The sequence below is a fragment of the Solanum stenotomum genome, chromosome 7 (assembly GCF_019186545.1).
Source record: "Solanum stenotomum isolate F172 chromosome 7, ASM1918654v1, whole genome shotgun sequence".
In the NCBI taxonomy this organism is placed as follows: domain Eukaryota; kingdom Viridiplantae; phylum Streptophyta; class Magnoliopsida; order Solanales; family Solanaceae; genus Solanum; species Solanum stenotomum.
The window spans coordinates 61,541,528-61,561,115 of NC_064288.1; the positions used below are offsets into that span (position 1 = coordinate 61,541,528).

General features: G+C 36.5%; 1 protein-coding gene and 1 pseudogene across 1 annotated transcript; one reads left to right on the forward strand and one right to left on the reverse strand.

Moving 5' to 3' along the window:
• Positions 1-1,317, reverse strand: LOC125870130 (uncharacterized; annotated as a pseudogene).
• Positions 1,318-14,116: 12,799 nt separating this feature from the next.
• Positions 14,117-14,746, forward strand: LOC125870132 (uncharacterized). Its single transcript, XM_049550481.1, has one exon. The coding sequence runs from the start codon at positions 14,117-14,119 to the stop codon at positions 14,744-14,746; it is 630 nt and encodes a 209-aa protein (XP_049406438.1).
• The last annotated feature ends 4,842 nt before the right edge of the window (positions 14,747-19,588 follow it).

Below are 19,588 nucleotides of genomic sequence, written 5' to 3' on the forward strand. Positions count from 1 at the left end.
TCAGATACAAATATTCAAATCAAAGTACCAGTTTAACACAAACAAGATGATAAAGAGGGCAGATAAATTACTAGTGTTATCCACACAACTTTCCTTTTTGGATGCATCTTGAATGAAGACTCCTTTCATAAGCTGATATGATTATCAAATTGGTCATTCTGGTAACTGTAAACCTCAAATGTAAAAAATATAACATCATAAGAAAAAAAAGTACAATTCATCAATTAGTTATACCTTTGCCTTGATTGATTCAATACGATGCAACAACTCTTTTCCACTTCTTTTTTGTGAGCTACGTAAAATACAAATGCCAAAATTCAAAATCTTTTCGATGTCAGCACGAGAAGCAACAGATGTGCAGTTGTTTAACAGCTTCAGAGAATGTGGAACCAAATCCATCCATGAATCACAGTATCAACATAAATACTGTGCATCCAAATTGATGCTTCCTCCAATTGTCCCAGCCATGTAAGCTCATAGAGCACGGTCTAGATGGGAAACATGTCCACATATGTAGCCAGCTACTGTTGCCTCATATCGAATGTAACTGTAACCATCATAGTCTGAACTAATAGTTTTGCAACAAAGGATACAACAACAGGCTCGGCAAAACAAGGCTCAATACAACAAATATCACAAAGAATGGCCGGAAAAGGATTTTCTACTGTTAAACTGCTACAAATTTTCTTACCAGCCTTACAAGTAATGGATCTTCTAGGGGAATCAGGTAGTAAAGACTGCAATTTAGTCCCTGAAGATGTAGTCCTCTCTTTCATATCTGAGTCAAAATCAATATCTAATTAAAAAGAAAACAAATTTGGCATCAGGTCAATAAAATGATGTTGTAAGTATTTTTTTTAATTGATGCAAAGAACCGAATAAATATCTACATGCTATATACCAAAGAGACCTGTCGAAGCTAACCTTTTGAGCTTGGCGACTGCTTCGAAGGAATCATCCAACTAAATGAGGCAAAAAAATGGTTTATATCCATGTCAGGATACTCAGACTGGAGATACTTTTTAACTAAGATCTTACTTTGAAAAGGATTTTTCTTTCCACCTTTTGGAGCCTTAAAATGCTTCGGAAAAAATAAATTATATCTCTAAAGGTGCCTGAACTTGTGACTCTTTTCCCTGCCCGCTTGCCCTATTTATCACCAGCATTTGGCCAATCTACTTGAGCATACAGTAGTCCTTCGCCAGAGTCATACTCTGAAACTGGATAAAGTTGAAGCCCAATTTCATTGATTCTAGAAGCATTCCCATTATATACAACATGTGCACGACTCTGCCCAACCTAATCTTTGGCAGACATTTAGCTGGAAATATTTGGATTCCATGTAAGCCAAAAAGGTGTAAAAAATTTACAAAAAAAAAGGGTTCAGCGGGGGGGGGGGGGGGGAAAAGGGTTTTAGTTTAGTTAAGGGGGGTCTCTATGATTTCGGTCATAGTTTAGGGGGGAGGGGGGGGTACTTGTACCTTTTCCCTAATTTTACTATATCATTCTTTGAATATAATTAAGTCAATATTTTGACAAATATATTGGGGAATGGAATGGTACTTCCTCTAGTCTATATTAAGTGAATTGTTGGAATATAACACTCCTCTTAAAGAAAACTATTAAGGACAGATATTAAATGTTATTTTAATTATTATTATTCCTAAACTATTCTCCTAAAAATGTAAAGTAATTAACAACATCATTAAAAGAAAGGGTAAATATGAAGAAAAAAATCCAATTAACAAATATCTTGAACTTTGAAAAATTCACTTATTTTGAACTGTAGAAAAAACTTATGACAGTTCACTTAATATGGACTAGAGGGAACAAATCTTAATAGTTAAGTTGGTTGATTACATGGACTTTTGTTCATCTTGATGGTTGATGTGAGGCAAAAAATACATATTTTTAATCATTATTTGCCTCACATTTATTATTTAAATCTGTCCTTTTTGTGCATTAATTTTATGGATTGTGCTAAATAATGTATTTTATTTGTAGGAGTAAATTGGAGTAAAGTTGAAGAAGTTTGAAGCTAAAACGAATTAAAGATGAAAGATTATAGAAGAAAATCAAGCAAACAACTTAATGAGATTAAATTGAATATAATAATATATAAAATTATATGCTGCAAAGTGCACATTCAACCGGAAACTTGAATGGAGAATATTACTGCTGCCACATGGCAGCCAAGGAAGCCCCGCAAATTGTTGAGGCGGTTCAGCGTGAAATAGGAATTCAATTCCGTTTGCGTTTTGATTTCCTAATTTTTCTTGGATTCAATTATTTTAATTAGGGTTTTCTGCATCTATAAATAGTCCATAGAAATAATTATTGGAAAAAAAAAACCAATATAGAATAAGGAGGAGGCACTTTTGAAGAGAAAGTCGTCAATACTTTTTAGGGTTCTTTTCTTCTTCTTCTTCTTATTTTCTTAGAGATTAGTAGCTAAAGCCCTTGTTCTTGGGCTGTAGCTACGGATTCAATGTTGATTATTTAAGGTTTTCGAATTAATTCTTGGTTGTCATTATAAGTTACTTCTATATTCTTGTTTTAGTATTTTGTGCTTGATCACCATGAGATAAATATATTGTCTAATCTTAAAATCGAACGAGGAGGGATTAGATAGACCAGAGGATATAGAGAGCTCGGTCCACCCATTAGATTGAGGTGATTAGTGTTCAGGAGTGACGCCCAGACGAACACCTTGCTTGGTTATGAAATAGGATGAAATATAAATGCTCGCTAGTTAGATTATCTATCCTCGCTCAACGATGTAGTTAGATGGCTAATTGGGGTAGGCAGCGAGAGGCGAACCACCCGGATCATACTATCAACCCTATAAACCAGTAACTTGACAATTGAAATTAATTCTAAGCAAAAAATATGATACATGAAATCCTATACATGCTGCATCCCTGGGATTTTCCAACTATTGTAAGAAATTTTATTATTTTGTTCTTGCATTCTTCTCTTTTGGTTCTGTTAACTAAATAAATTAGATCAGTATAATTTAGTAAAAATAGTTAATTGACAAGTCCTTTGGATTCGATAATCTGGTTCTTTTAAGAGCCACTATATTACTTGCGCGACTGCATACACTTGCGTGTGCAATTGGGAGCAACAAGTTTTTGTCAAAATCCAATTTATCAAGAACTAATTGATAAAATATCTCTTGATTTTTAAATTCGACAAGTGAAAGTAGACATTTTTAAAAAATAAAGTTAAATGGTCAAAGTCACACTTCCATTAAAAGTTGTTCTTTTTTTCTACCTAAACTATAACCATATATGTTTTAAAACACACATCATTTAATAGATGATTGTATGTAGTGTGCACTCTCTAATTGTATTAAAAAAAAGATGTCAAGTAATAGTCCACATGAATAAATATTTCCATTTATGCACAACTAAAATAATTTTTAGTTTAAAACTTAAGGGGTTAATATTTTTGGATAAATATATAAATCGGATCATTTGTAAAAAGTCATGGGTCATTTGTAAAATGATTCACCCAACATCTATATTCTCCAACAATGATCCTCATCCTCAATTGTGGTTTGTGCCTTCAAATTGCTATTGTCGATATTATCCCTCCACCCTCCCCTATTAGGTTTTAATTATATCGTAGATTCTAGACAAATCAAGTTAAAGGATAGTTATGAAGGTGGTAATCTTTGATGAAACTCAGGTAAAACTTGAAAGTCGAAAGAATGAAAAGAAATTTCTAAGGAGAAGGTGTGAAGGAAGTAAATTGAAAATGGAAGAACATATATAGATTTTGGAAAAGAAACACTAGCATTGCCTGGATGGTCGGCCAGGGGTTTTAACCAATCACAGGAACACACCTACTCGGACCATTAAAAGTGGAGGGACATGTGTCACATCAAGAAATGTCAAAGGACTTTTCATTTTCTTTCGGCCAAGAATTGAAGATTTTTCCATCTTTATATCACAATTCTTTGAGTACCCAAAAAAATGTGGGACAATCTATGTAACGTCCAACAACTTCTAAACAATGATTTGAATCATCCTTTGTATGTGTATAGGTCTGAACTCAATGAATTCTAAGTTTTTCATATATATTAAGGTCCTTAACAAAGTGTAGTAAGTACATTAGATATGGTTTAGGGTCGTAAGGAATCTCAAACACCAAGCCAAGTTGAAAACATTTCTATCAGCTATGTTTTCACATGAGTTCCTACAAGGGTCAACTTCAAACGACCATACCTCTCAAATAGTAAAATTTAGGTGACCCGTGACCTATCGAATTAAAGGTCTATAATAATTATTTCCAACGTCACGGACTTCTCGTCAACTCTACTCTCGAGTAAAACGTTATCTGATTTGACTAGAGAGATGTCAAATTGACCGTGTGGTTCGCGTGCTTGGTAGCGTGGGCGCACCACGCTAGGCCATTTTTCCAGCAGCCCGGTTGGGCGCACCGCACCAAACAAATTTTCGAGAGTCTAGATTTCAAAATGCTCTATTTATTAAGTTAAGTTGGTGGGTCATTATAAAATTCATCTTGGACGACCTGGGGCTTATTTTCTCTCAAATTCTCTAATCTCCTGCATCTTTAATACCAAACTATGTTACTCTCATGTATCTAAATTAGTTCTAAAAAATTTCAATCTCTAATAAAAAATTCTTAATAAGATTCTACATCAAATATTTTTCTCATATCTAGCCAAAACAAGAACTCATCCTAAAATTCAAGAAGAGACTTTTAGGGCTCCTCTTCGAACATAGAGTTTCAATTAGAGTGATTAAAGGTATGTAAGGCTATTATAATGAGTTAATGCCCTACATCTAAATTTCAGTTAGCAAGGTTCAACTAGGGTTTCAAACCCAAGGCTTACTACATTCGAGGGTTCTACTTACTTTCTTATCATGAATTATTGATTTTGTTGTGTCTATTTCAGCATATTAATTGATTGGACAATTCTTAATCATTGATCATGTTTATTTCACCCCATTAACCATATTTTATTATGAATTTTATGAAAGCCTTGATATATCAGTTCTTATGCATTACCTTCATGAAGAAAACAAGGCTAGTTTCAAGAAAACATAATCAGTTTTAGAGAAAGGATTTTCAATCAATCTTTAAAGTAATTTCAATGCATTGATAAAAGAGTATGCAGAACAATAAGTCAAAATAAGATTTTCAGAAAAGCATAGTCCAGTCATTTAAGTTCAGTTCAGTTTAGTTTTAAAGAAATATTATTGAGCATAGACTCAAAGTATCAAATTTTTAGTTTTCCCCTAAAGGGGGACATCTTTATAGTATGAACATTATTGCATGTTTTGGGAGTAATATTTGATAACAATTGATAAATCTGAGACCAAAAAGAGTTCAAAACTATTCTGTATTTCTATCCTTTACAATTGATACACTATCCACTATTTATATACAAAGGTACAAGCATAATTCTAAAACAATATCATATCATATCTTGCACAATATCAGTGGTGTGATTGTGCTTAGTTCAATTAGAATATTGGTCTGTATATTTAAGAATCATATCAAATATTTGGAATCATAACATATATGATTCGGAATCATATTTGATATGGTTAACATCCCCTCTCAAATTGATGCTACTTGTCAAGAAGCATTAATTTGGATAATTATAATTGGTGTCTGCTCCTTGTCATCGCTTTTGTAAACAAGTCTACCAATTGATCATGCGACGTGATATGTCGATGATTAATGACTTGATCAACAACAAGTTCTCGAATATAATGGCAATCCACTTCAATGTGATTTGTGTTCTCATGGTGGACCGGATTTGTTGTTATTTGTAGTGCACCAGTATTGTCAACATGTAATGTAGTGGAGCCATCAACTGAGATATGAAGTTCTGCCATCAATCAATGTATCCATATAATTTCAGAGCAAGTAGCTGACATTGATCTATATTTTGCCTCCGATGATGATTTTGAAATTCTTGGTAGCTTCTTGCACTTCCATGAGACAAGTGATGATCCGATTAACATACACCATCATGTCATAGACTTTCGTGAATTTGGATAACCTACCCAATCTGCATCTGCATACCCTTTGAGATTTTGAGATGATGTTGAATGAAAGAAAAGACCTCGATTAATTGTACTCCGAACATAGAGAATGATTCTGAGGAGGGAAGAAAAATGATGCTGGCAAGGATTTGTAACAAATTGGCTCAAGACTTGAACTGGATAAGAGACGTCAGGTCTTGTTATTATCAAATAAATTAGACAACCAATGAGCCTCCTGTACAATGTTGGTTCTACAAGTCATTTTTGTACTTCACATTGATCTTCATAGGTTTGTGAGCTACCTTCTGATCACTTAGACATGCTTGTGTGACAATATCCTTTGCGTACTTCCTTTGGTTTAGCATGATACCATCCTGCAAATATTCAACCTCCAACCCCAAAAAAATAAGTTAACTTGCCAAGGTCCTTCATTTTGAAAGTTACATTAAGAAGATTCTTGAGTTGTACAATTCCATTCTCATCTTTGCCAGTTATAATCATATCATCCACATACAAATGTAAAATTGTCATACTAGTATTAAAGTGCCGGATGAATAATGAATAATCAGAAACACATTGAGAAAATCTAGCATTCATGATGGTAGATCGAAGCTTCTCAAACCGTGCACGTGGTGCTTGCTTGAGACCATAAAGAGATTTCCGAAGATGACAAACCATATCAGGTTGAGCTTGGTTGTACCCTGGGGGAGGCCTCATGTATATAACCTCATGTATTTCACCATGCAAAAATGCATTTTTCACATCCATTTGATAAAGTTTCCACCATTTGATGGATGTTATAGTGAGCAACACACGAATTGTAGTCATCTTTACAATAGGAGCAAAAGTCTCCTCATAGTCCAAACCATATTCTTATTTATATCCTTGAGCTATTAGTCAAGCTTTCTCCCTCTCCAATGTGCCATTAGACTTCATTTTCACAGAATAAATCCATTTGCTCCTAATAACAAAAACTTCAGCCGGTGTAGATATCAAATCCCATGTATGATTTCCTTCTAAAGTCTAAAGTTCCTCTTCCATTGCCTTTATTCGGCATTCATGACTTGATGCATGTTGGTAAGTAGTTGGGACAAAAATAGAATTCAAAGTAGCAAGTAAGGCATACGATCGACTGTATCTACCTGGAAGAGTATCCATATCGATCTAGGGCAGATATTTTACGTTCAGAGTGACGGAGAGAAGGAATGGAAAAATTTATTTGGTCACTTGGTACAGGTTCACCATCAGAATAATCATTGTTGTCAAATGAGTCAATGAAAGTGGTATTCAATAAATTATGTGACAAAGTACTATTACCTGAATTATCCGTAGGAAATGTATTTGATTCACTTAGGATCATCAGTAATGCCATTAGGGTCTTCATTGGGAGATGTCGGATTTTGTACCTACTGATTCTCAAACTTGTACAGAAAGGAGACAGAGCCTGATTTTGTTAAAGAGGTAATAGGGTAAGCAAACAGATGCTCAAAGAAAATTACATGTCTGGAAACAAGCAATTGTCGTCTCGAAGAATCATGACAAAGATAGTCCTTTTGAACATCATAATAACCCAAAAAAAACACACCTCACAGCTTTAGCAGATAATTTATGATGTTCATGCCTAGGTAAATGGACAAAAAAAACACAACCAAGAACTTTTAGATGAGAATAATCAGGGAGTTTATCAAAAAGAACAGAATATGGACTATCATATTTGTTAATGGTAATGGTGTGTCTATTTATTTAATAGACAGAAGTTTGGATGGCTTCAACCCAAAATATTTTAGGAACATTTGATGTATCAAAAAGAGCTAATGTGGTTTCCAGAACATGTCTATTTTTTCTTTCTACAACCCCATTTTGCTCAGGTGTGTATGGACTAAGAGTGTTGCGAAGTAATGCCTCTCTCTTTAAAAAAATCTATGAATTTTGACTTTATGTATTCCCCATCTTAATCAGATCGAAATTTTTTAATTCGTTTATTGAACTGAGTCTCAACATAGGTGACAAATTGTTGTATGATTTTAGGAACATCACTTTTGTTTTAAAAAAGAACACCCATGTATATTGAGAAACATGATCAATAAACAAGATAAAGTATCGATACCCAATCTAGGTGAAATTGGTGCAGGACCCCATACATCACATGAATCAAATCAAAAGTAGAGTTGTATGCAGTAGTATTACAAGGAAAAGGCAGTTTATAACTTTTGGATTTAGCACAATTTTCACAAGGAAATTTTGATTAACAAACCCATGATTTCTTATTCAAATGAAGATAATATTGTAACATGGAAGAAAATTTTTGAGCATGTGGATGTCCAAGACGATGATGCCACAAGTACCACATTTTATTTAAGTTAGCGATGTCTCCTTTACTGGTAGATAGATAACATGCATGGTGAGGTGTTTAAGACATGTACAACTGGAACATTCTCCCAACTTTATTGGTAGATAGATAGCATGCATGGTGAGATGATCACCTTCTCTGTCTCCAGATTCTAAACAACACAACCAATATGTGAGCAAACAACAAGGCAATTTTGTTCCACCAACTGTCCAACCAAAATAAGATTAACAGTAAGTTTAGGGACAAAAAGGACATTAGTGAAGCAAGATGATTTTCCAATCTTAGAGGTAGGTAAAGTATCACCATTGGATTTTCTGATGGAATTGATAAAGAGTGTAAATTATGGATATCTCTTGTCATATGGTTAGATGTGACCGAATCTATATGCCAAACCTTTGAATTCTTAATTAATTTCTTACCAGGATAGGCAGCATTGAGAGCACTGGAAATAACCCTGGGGAGAGCAGCTGCAACTAAATCTTGTATCATCTTTTGAAGTGCTTTCGGATCCAAAGAAGATGGTGTGATCTCTACTTGACTCACTTAAGCTTCAGACACTTGATACACATTGTCCTCTCTTTGACGCGTGTTTGGCCGTCGATTGCACTCCAAAATTATATGGCCAGGCTTCTTACAATAGTTGCATATGTTTCTTTTCTTGCAATGTGACGTAATATGGCCATACTATTTGCACTCAAAGCATTATGGTCCAGACTTTTGAAATGAGCTCTAAGTATATGATTTATGAGTACATTTTGATGTATACATAGCCGCGTCAATTGTGTAGGACGAATCCATGGATGCCAAAGTATTGATGCGCGTCTCCTCACGAATGAGTTCTCCAAAAACTACATCGATGTCCGGAAGAGTTTCTCTATTAAATATGTTAGCTCTAATAGGCTCAAAGTCAAGTCTCAATTTCATGAGAAATTGGACAACTCGAGTCTTCTTCTTCTCGAACTTAACTTCCTTGAGCCTGTGGAAGAAAGGTTTCCTCCAACGCTTTGGTCTTGTTCTGACCAAATTGTCATAAGTCTCGAATAATAAATCTGAATGTCTTTATCTCCCTGTTTGTATTATGAAAGTGTATGCTCCAACTCATAATCCCAAGCATGATTACATTGAGAATATACTTTTTTGAGATGCTTCCACATCTCTACGTCCAAGTTGAACGGACGTAGACTGAGTGCAACATCTGCATGTACATAATTGAGGATCCAAAAAATTACACGAGCATTGTTAGAGTGCCAAACTTGTTTTTCCTTGTCTTCATTTGGCTCAGTTGTTGATCCATCCAGGATTCCAAACAAGCTTGTCCCTTGAACATAGATCCGAAAATGAAATTCCCACATCGGATAATTTTTCCCATCAAATTTGGTAGACAAAATGTCGTGAGAATGTGACTCGAATAGAAAGACAGGAGATATCTGATGATAGAAATCAAACAACAATAAGGATCAAATTAAACTAGTTTCTGAAGAAAAAAAATTAGGCTCTTGATACCATGATAACAATTCAGAAATTAGAGACCAAAAAGAGTAGAAAACTATTTTGTATTTCTATCCTTTACAATTGATAAACTATCCACTTTTTATATACAAAGGTACAAGCATGATTCTATCACAATATCATATCTTATCTTGCATGTACATAATTTGTCCCGAATATTTTAGAATCATATCAGATATTTGGAATCATAACAGATATGATTTGGAATCATAACAGATATAATTTTGAATCATATCAGATATGATTTGGAATCATATCAGATGTGATTTGGAATCATAGATGACATGGTCAACAGTATTGAGCACCGATTTGGGTAAGAGTTAACAACTCAAAACCCATAAATTGTGTCGCTAGCGTAGATAGGTGTAACGACCCGGAAAATGATAGGTTGAACTAGAGCCTTGACGTTTGGGTTAGTGTGACTTTAGGAGGATGTGTATACTGTTTTAGAACTTGTTTGAGCAAGGAAGAAGCCTAGGGTGCAAGCAAGCACCTAGACTAGAAAGATAGGGTGAAAGAAGTCTTGTTCTTTGGTGCGCCTTTTGACGATGGGGCTGTTTGGTCACCCAATGGGATGGGAGAGTCGCTCAATGACCCCCTCCCCACTTTCGCCTAGTGGACTTCCCACGTAGTGAGCCTACTGGAAAATTGGACGAACCAAGTGTGCATTTGGTGAATCGCCTAGTGCACTTGGCAAGCCGAAGGTTCCAAAGGGCGAACAAGGTGGATGATCACCAACTAGCTTGGCTTGTCGCTCTTCTCCCCTCCTATCACCTAATGACCAGTCTACTTAGTGAGCTCACTGGAACAAAGGGAGAACCAAGGGTTCACTTGGCGAGTCGCCTAGTGAACTTGGCAAGCCCAAGTGTCCAATGGGAGAACTAAAACGGGCAAGGGCTGAAATTTTAAGTTAAGACTTTGGGGGTCCTTAGCTCTTTTCAAAAATTGACCATACACTATTCTTTTCCTTGGAACTATATAACATTCTTAAGACATAAATTCCTTTCATTTAAGTCATTCCAAATAGAATCAAATGAAAGTCTTCCTCTCTCAATAGTTCTCTCTCTAGCTCAAAGAAGAAGAAGAAGAGGTGAAAGCTAGGGTTTGGTAATTTCAAGGTGGTTCTTCCTCAATTTTTTTGGAGAATATTAGTAAAGGTAAGGTGGTCTTAATCCTTGTCTAATTTTCCATTAAAGGAGCCAAATCCAAAGTTATTTCAAAGTATGAAAAATCTAGGGTTTTACTCAATCTCATGGGCTCTTTCCCCAAACGATTTCAAATGGTTTCTAATAGCATATATTGATTGTGTTGATGTTTAATTGATGTTTTATGATGAAAGTACTCCATGAACCCATGATTTTCCTTCAACTCCTAAAATGTACTTTTATGAAGTGGGTTTTGATGATTATGAAGGTTTATAAATGAAACTTGTCTAAAATGCTTTGGGATATTGATTTGCAACATTATGTATGTTCTTCTTATTTTAGATTGAAGGTTTGTTGCTGACTTCTGAGAATGGCCTTGAAAGGGCAATTTATGGTTATATTACTTGTGAAATAGAATTGTGTTTGAATTGTTGATCCACTTGAGAGGTGGAGGTGTTTACTTACTATGCATATTGTGATTATGGCCTCGAAGGCATATAGTGAGTAATTGAACTATGTTCATAATGTTGTATATATGAATGTGATGTGAAGCATGTGTGTGATCTAAATGGATGGAAGATGATCATTTTTAGAAGCTAATTGTGTTAGGATTGAATATTATATGTCTTTTGACACTTGTAAATGATGGTAATCATGTGAAAGGATATTCTCACATACGCACACACACATGAATAAATGAATGAAGTATAATGTTAATGAATGTTGAGTACTATTTGAAAGGCTATTCTCTATTGTACTCTAATGAATGAAAAGACTTGTTGTGAAAGGACTTTCTCACAATAAGGGGATTCTTAGTTGAAAGGCTATTGTCATCTTTGAATCTATGAGCTTTCCAATGAATGAATGAATGTTGGGTTTGGGATGGATACTCATATGAGTTAAGGTGGGGTATCTAGTAGCAATCCCTTATCCCATAATAAAATAATGTGGTGAATGAGATGTACTCCGTGGGGATTAATCCCAAGCATCGAGTGGATATGGATTGGGATGGGTGCTCATCTCAATTAAGGCGGGGCACCTAGTAGCAATCTCTTGAGATGGATGCTCATCTGAGTTGAGGCGGGGTATCTAGAAACAATCTCATTATCTCTTAAACTATGTCCCCACATAGGTCTAGCTAGTAGATCCATTTAAGGCTAAACAAATGATGGTCCTACCTTAGGCAAGTAGGAATCCCTTTATCCGGTGAGGGTGACACCGGGATTCCATTTCAAGCTCACATGGTCTATGTCGGTGAAGGCATACCCCCACAAAGAATGTTGTTGAACCATGGCTTCTTAAGGATGTACTACTTAGTATAGGTGGTGGAATGGGACGCCATTTATGCATTGCGCAAGTAGGCATTTGAGAGAGCTCATGGTGTGTTTCTTATGATGTTAATGAATGAATGGGCTCTTGTGATGATGTGTTAATGAAGAATGTTGAGCTAATGTATAAATGAATGAAAGACCTCTAAATGCTTAAATGTAAAGATGCATGTTATACTTGGATTGTATTATGAGCTACTACCTTGCCATGTCTTATTGTATACGTATCTACCTTATCTATGGTGACTTCAAAGGGGTACTTAGTGTGAGTAGTAATATGGGATGCTACTTGCACATTGCACAAGTATGACTTAGGGTTGTCATAGATGTTTGTCCTAATGTGATGATGTGATTCATGTAAGGTTTATGTCTCTTAAATGCTTTATTGTGTAAAGGTTCTTATCTATTGTAGCTTTGAGGAATACCTAGGTGTGATATGAAAAGGTAGTACGGCTGCCACTTCATGTCTTACTTAGGTGTATCTTAGGGTAACTTTAGATAGAGGTCCTAAGATGATGAAATGACTCACTTGACGAATATGTTTAGATGTTGTATGTTGGTACTAGTTGAGCATGATTGCTTGTAATGTGAAGCAGGATAAATGGTAAGTTTACCTTTGGTAATCTTAAGGTGGTACCTTAGTGTGGGTAGTGGTATAAGACGCTACCCATACATTGTACAAGCTATAATTGGAGGGTTACTTAAGGTGGAACTCAAGATAAAGGTAAAGGGATGTATGTGATTTCTGTTCAAATGTGAATTATGTGACTTTGTATATTGGTTGTGACTTATATTATACCTCTTGTATTAATGTTCATAAAGTTTTACAAAAATGGCATTGAAGCATGACTTCCAAATGAAATGTCTATTTTAAGCATGTTTTTGCATGGTCATCATACTTAGTACATTTATGTGTGCTAACCGATATTCTTCATGCTTTACTACAAGTGTAGGTTCCGTCAAGTGACCGTTCTCTCTAGTGAAGCTTGGAATAGAGTTCCTTCCAAGACATCTTTTGGTATGTCCTCATAGTTCGAGAACAACACGTTTATGTTTCCTTTTATTCATGTAATAGACTATTAGTAGTCATTTCGATTGTAAAGGGCCGCATCCCAACTATGTTTTTTGATTGTCTCTAAGATGGCCATGTGAGACTTAGTCTTGTGCTGTGTCTTCTGAAAGATTGTTTAATGAATGTTTTGAATCGTATGGTTTTATTAATTCTGCACTATTTCTATTACCTATGCGATGAATGAATGCTATGAGGCTTGTATAAGACCCCTTCAGGGTCGAGTACGTCGTGTTATGACTAGGGGTGCTCTCGGGTCGTGACAAACATGGTATCAGAGCACAAGGTTTTGGGAATGGTTTTAGGGTTGATGTATCATAAGCCACATCTAGTAGAGTCTTTTTCATCAGTGTGAGTCGCGACACATCTATGAGCGAGAGGCTATAGGACGATAGAAAGTTACCCTTCTTTCATATTCTTGAAGTCGTGCCTTAGAGTGTGGTTTTATAAGTGTCCTCTTCCTAATCCTTCTCTTGTGTTTATAGGATATGCATATAAGAAGGGCTAACGAAAAGAGGGCACAAAAGGAGAATGTGAATGTGGAGGTTCCCCCTCAAGCTCCGCAAGACCCTCAAGCTCCTAATGATGAAGGGGCCATGACTAATGAGGAGATAAGGGCGGATTACCAAACTTTGACCTAACTCATGACGGTTCAAAGTCAAACCGTCACAAATCAAGCTCAAGCATTGATGGCCCAAGCCAACCAAGAAGTTAGACTCCGTGTAGAGCCCAATGTGAGTACCATGGCCTCACGGTTGAGAGATTTCACTAGGATGAACCCTCCTATCTTGTTGGGTTCCAAAATGAATAAAGACCCACAAGAGTTTTTGGATGAGGTTTATAAGATAGTGCAATCTATGGGGGTCACTGCTATTGAGAAAGCCGAGTTGGCCGGGTATCAATTGAAAAATGTGGCCGAAGTGTGGTACACGCAATGGAAAGACAATAGGCCTTTAAGGGAAGGTCCCATAAGTTGGGAAGTATTTAAGAAGACCTTCCTTGATAGGTTCTTTCCCCATAAGAAGAGGGAAGCCAAAGTCGAGGAGTTCATCAACCTTCGCCAAGGAGGTATGAGTGTCCAAGAATACCCCTTGAAATTTACTAAGTTGTCCAAATATGCCCCCTCTTTGGTTTCTGATCTGAGGGAGGAGATGAGCCGCTTTGTCACCGGTGTTTCGGATGTTATTGAACAAGGGTGTCGAGCGGCAATGCTCCATGACAACATGGATATCTCAAATTTGATGGTACATGCTCAACAAGTTGAGCCTAGGAAGAAGAATAGAGAGGCAAAAAGGGCAAAACCCGAGGAACAAAGTTAACCAAGGTCCAAAAAGAGTTTCTACAACCAAGAGTCCCCAATGGATAACAATGATAGGATGTCTAACCCCAATGGAAGTGGTTTTTCTTTTTAGAGGCCTAGATGTGACAAGTGTGGGAAGCCACATTTGGGTAAGTGCCTTGCCGGCACGGATGGGTACTTTGGGTGTGGAAAGAAGGGTCATAAGATGAGAGACTGTCCAACAATTTCGGTAAAATGGAGAGAGGCCAAACCAACTTCTCTAGAGCCCGGATCTTAATGCTCCAAGGAAGAATCGTTTATATGTTCTTCAAGAAAACAAGGACAAATGAGCCAATCCGGATGAAGGTACCGGTAAGATATAGACCCTTTTTATTGTGATGAGGTCCTTATGTTGTTTTTGTGTTAGCCTTAGTTAGGTTTTCTCCTTAGTGGGGGATGGTATGTTGAATAGTAAGGTTGATGAGAGTGTTGATATCCTTATACCTTTCCTTCTATTCCTATTCAAGCTTGAGACCAAGAGTTCCTAGTAGCTTGTTTCATGTGTTGGAGTCTTTTGTGAAAATGAGTTTCCATGGTCTCCCTATTTTATGCATGTTCTATTTGAATTCTTGTTAAATGAGAAAATGATTTTTCATAAATGTGTTCCTCATGTTGATATGCATCTATAATGAGTTGCTTAATTATTTCATGAGTTGACTTGTTGAACATCCCTAAATATGCTTTATTGAAAAGTTGCATAATGTGCTTTATGAGAAAAAAATTGCTTGTTGTGCTTAATGATGTTGTAATTAGCATGTTGAAATTTGGGGGAGGAAGTACCTCCAATGAAATGAAGAATGTGAAGTTTTGATTGCAAAATGCATTTGTAGACGTAGTACCTACTTTCTTGTCGTGTTTTGAGCTTGTTGATGTGGAGTTGATATTTCCTCCTATGCTTATGCATTTATATTGATGTTGCATGCATGATTAATAGGTTGTTAGTCTCGACTCGTTCTCCCTTAATGTGTTTTAAGTGTCATTTGAGGACGAATGTTCCTCAGTGGGGGATAATGTAACGACCCGGAAAATGATAGGTTGAACTAGAGCCTTGATGTTTGGGTTAGTGTGACTTTAGGAGGATGTGTAGACTGTTTTACAACTTATTTTAGCAAGGAAATAGCCTAGGGTACAAGCAAGGATCTAGACTAGCAAGATAGAGTGAAAGAAGTCTTGTTCTTTGGTAGGCCTTTTGGCGATGGGGCTGTTTGGTCACCCAATGGGATGGGCGAGTCGCCCAATGCCCCCCCCCCCCACTTCGCCTATTGGACTTCCCACTTAGTGAGCCTACTGGAAAATTGGACGAACCAAGTGTGCATTTGGCGAATCGCCTAGTGCACTTGACAAGCCCAAGGTTCCAAAGGGCGAACTAGGTGCATGATAGCCAACTAGCTTGGTGTGTCGCCCTTCTCCCCTCCTATCGCCCAATAATCAGTCCACTTAGTGAGCTCACTGGAATAAAGGGCGGACCAAGGGTTCACTTGGCAAGCCCAAGCGTCCAATGGGCGAACTAAAACGGGCAAGGGTTGAAATTTTAAGTTAAGACTTTGGGGGTCCTTGGCTCTTTTCCAGAATTGACCCTAAACTATTCCATTCTTTTCCTAGCAACAATATAACGTTCTTAAGACCTAAACTCCTCTTATTTAAGTCATTCCAAATAGTATCAAAAGAAAGTCTTCCTCTCTCAATAGTTCTGTCTCTCGCTCAAGGAAGAAGAAGAAGAGGTGAAAGCTAGGGTTTGGTGACTTCAAGGTGGTTGTTCCTCAAATTTCTTGGAGAATCTTAGTAAAGGTATGGTGGTTTTGATCCTTGTCTAATTTTCCATTCAAGGAGCCAAATCCAAAGTGATTTCAAAGTATGAAAAATCTAGGGTTTTACTCAATCTCATGGGTTCTTTCCCCAAATGATTTCAAATGGTTTCTAATGGCATATATTGATTGTGTTGATGTTAACTTGATGTTTTATGATGAAAATACTCCATGAATCCATGATTTTCCTTCAACTCCTAAAATGTACTTTTATGAAGTGGGTTTTGATGATTATGAAGGTTTATGAATGAAACTTGTCAAAAATGCTTTAGGATATAGATTTGCATCATTATGTATGTTTTGGTTATATTAAATTGAAGGTTTGTTAACGACTTCTAAGCATGGCCATGAAAGGGCAAGTTATGGTTATATTACTTGTGAAATAGAATTGTGTTTGAATTGTTGATCCACTTGAGAGGTGGAGGTGTTTACTTACTATGCTTATTGTGATTTATGGCCTCGAAGGCATATTGTGAGTAATTGAACGATGTTCATAATGTTGTATATATAAATGTGATGTGAAGCATGCGTGTGATCTAAATGAATGGAAGATGATCTTGTTTAGAAGCTAATTATGTTAGGATTGAATAATATCTCTCTTTTGACACTTGTAAATGATGGTGAGTATGTGTAAGGCTATTCTCACATACACACACACATGGATAAATGAAAGAAGTATAATGTTAATGAATGTTGAGTACTATTTGAAAGACTATTCTCTATTGTACTCTAATGAATGAAAAGACTTGTTGTGAAAGGACTTTCTCACAATAAGGAGATTCCTAGGTGAAAGGCTATTGTCATCTTTGAATCTATGAGATTTCCATTGAATGAATGAATGTTGGGTTTGGGATGGATGCTCATCTGAGTTGAGGCGGGGCATCTAGTAGCAATCCCTTATCCCATAATAAACAAATGTGATGAATGAAATGTACTCCGTTGAGAATAATGCCAAGCACCGAGTGAATATGGATTGGGATGGGTGCTCATCTCAGTTGAGGCGAGGCACCTAGTAGCAATCTCTTGAGATGGATGATCATCTGAGTTGAGGCAGGGCATCTAGAAGCAATCACATTATCCCTTAAACTATGTACCCACATAGATCTAGCTAGTGGATCCATTTAAGGCTAAACAAACGATGGTTCTACCTTAGGCAAGTAGGAATCCCTTTATTCGGTGAGGGTGACACCGGGATTCCATGTCAAGCTCACATGGTCTATGTCGATTAAGGCTTACCCCCACGAAGAATGTTGATGAACCATGGCTTCTTAAGGATGTACTACTTAGTGTAGGTGGTGGAATGGGACGCCATTCATGCATTGCACAATTAGGCATTTGAGAGAGCTCACGGTGTGTTTCTTATGATGTTAATGAATGAATGGGCTCTTGTGATGATGTATTAATGAAGAATGTTGAGCTAATGTCTAAATGCATGAAAGACCTCTAAATGCTTAAATGTAAAGACGCATGCTATACTTGGATTTTATTATGAGTTACTTCCTTGTCATGTCTTATTGTATATATATGTGCCTTGTCTATGGTGACTTCAAAGGGGTACTTAGTTTGAGTAGTAGTATGGGATGCTACTTGCAGATTGCACAAGTATGACTTAGGGTGGTCTTAGATATTGATCCTAATATGATGATGTGATTCATGTAAGGTTTATATCTCTTGAATGCTTTATTGTGTAAAGGTTCTTATCTATTGTAGCCTTGAGGAATACCTAGGTGTTGTATAAAGAGGTAGTATGGGCTACCACTTCATGTTTAGATGTTATATGTTGGTACTAGTTGAGCATGACTACTTGTAATGTGAAGATTGATAAATGGTAAGTTCACCTTTGGTGATCTTAAGGTGGTACCTTAGTGTGGGTGGTGGTATGGGACGCTACTCATACATTGTACAAGGTATAACTGGAGGGTTACTTAAGGTGGAGGCTCAAGATAAAGGTAAAGGGTTGTATGTGATTTTAGTTCAAATGTGAATTATGTGACTGTATATTTGTTGTGACTTATATTATACCTCTTGTATCAATGTTCATGAAGTTTTACAAAAATGGCATAGAAGCATGACATCCAAATGAAATGTCCGTTTTAAGCATGTTTTTGCATGGTCATCATACTTGGTACATTTCTATGTGCTAACCTATATTCTTCATGTTTTACTACAAGTGTAGGTTCCGGCAAGTGATCGTTCTCTCTAGTGAAGCTTGGAATAGAGTTCCTTCCATGACATCTTTCGATATGTCCTCATAATTTGAGGACAAGACGTTTATGTTTCCTTTTATTCATGTAATACACCTTTAGTAGTCATTTCGATTGTAAAGGGCCGCGTCCCTACTATGTTTTGTGATTGTGTCTAAGACGGCCATGTGAGACTTAGTCTTCCGCTGTGTCTTTTGAAAGATTGTTTAATGAATGTTTTGAATCGTATGGTTTTATTGAAAAAGGTTTTAATTACGTACTATTTCTATTACCTATGTAATGAATGAATTCAATGAGGCTTGTATAAGACCCCTTCGGGGGTCGAGTACACCGTGTAACGACTAGGGAGTGCTCTCGGGTCATGACAATAGTATCCTGTCGTTGATTCGTGCGAATCCTCACAACCTTGTTTATTGCTTTTCAGATGGATCCATAGGTTAAATTTTGTTGTCCTATACTCCGGCAAGGTATAGGATGACTGGAAACATGGGCTAGACATTGTATTATCATGAGACTCATAGTGATGGTTTTCGGTTAAAAAAACTCTCCAAGAAAAGTAAAGTATATTATTTTAGTATTTTGCTATTATTGCATATCTCGTTGTAAAGATTTAATGATTTCTCCTCATGTTCATGCTTTCTTTTCAGTTTAATAATTTATTTCATTCAGTCTTATTACATACCGTACATTTCATTTACTGACGCCATTTAATGTTGCATCATTTTATGATGCAGTCTCAGGTACTCTTGATAGCAAACGTTCAGTAAGACCACTTTCCACTAGCATTTGGTGAGACCTCCTCACTTCCGAGGG

Excerpts from the sequence above, each read along its gene's own strand:
- LOC125870132 (XM_049550481.1), top strand. The coding sequence starts at position 14,117 with ATGGCCCAAGCCAACCAAGAAGTTAGACTCCGTGTAGAGCCCAATGTG.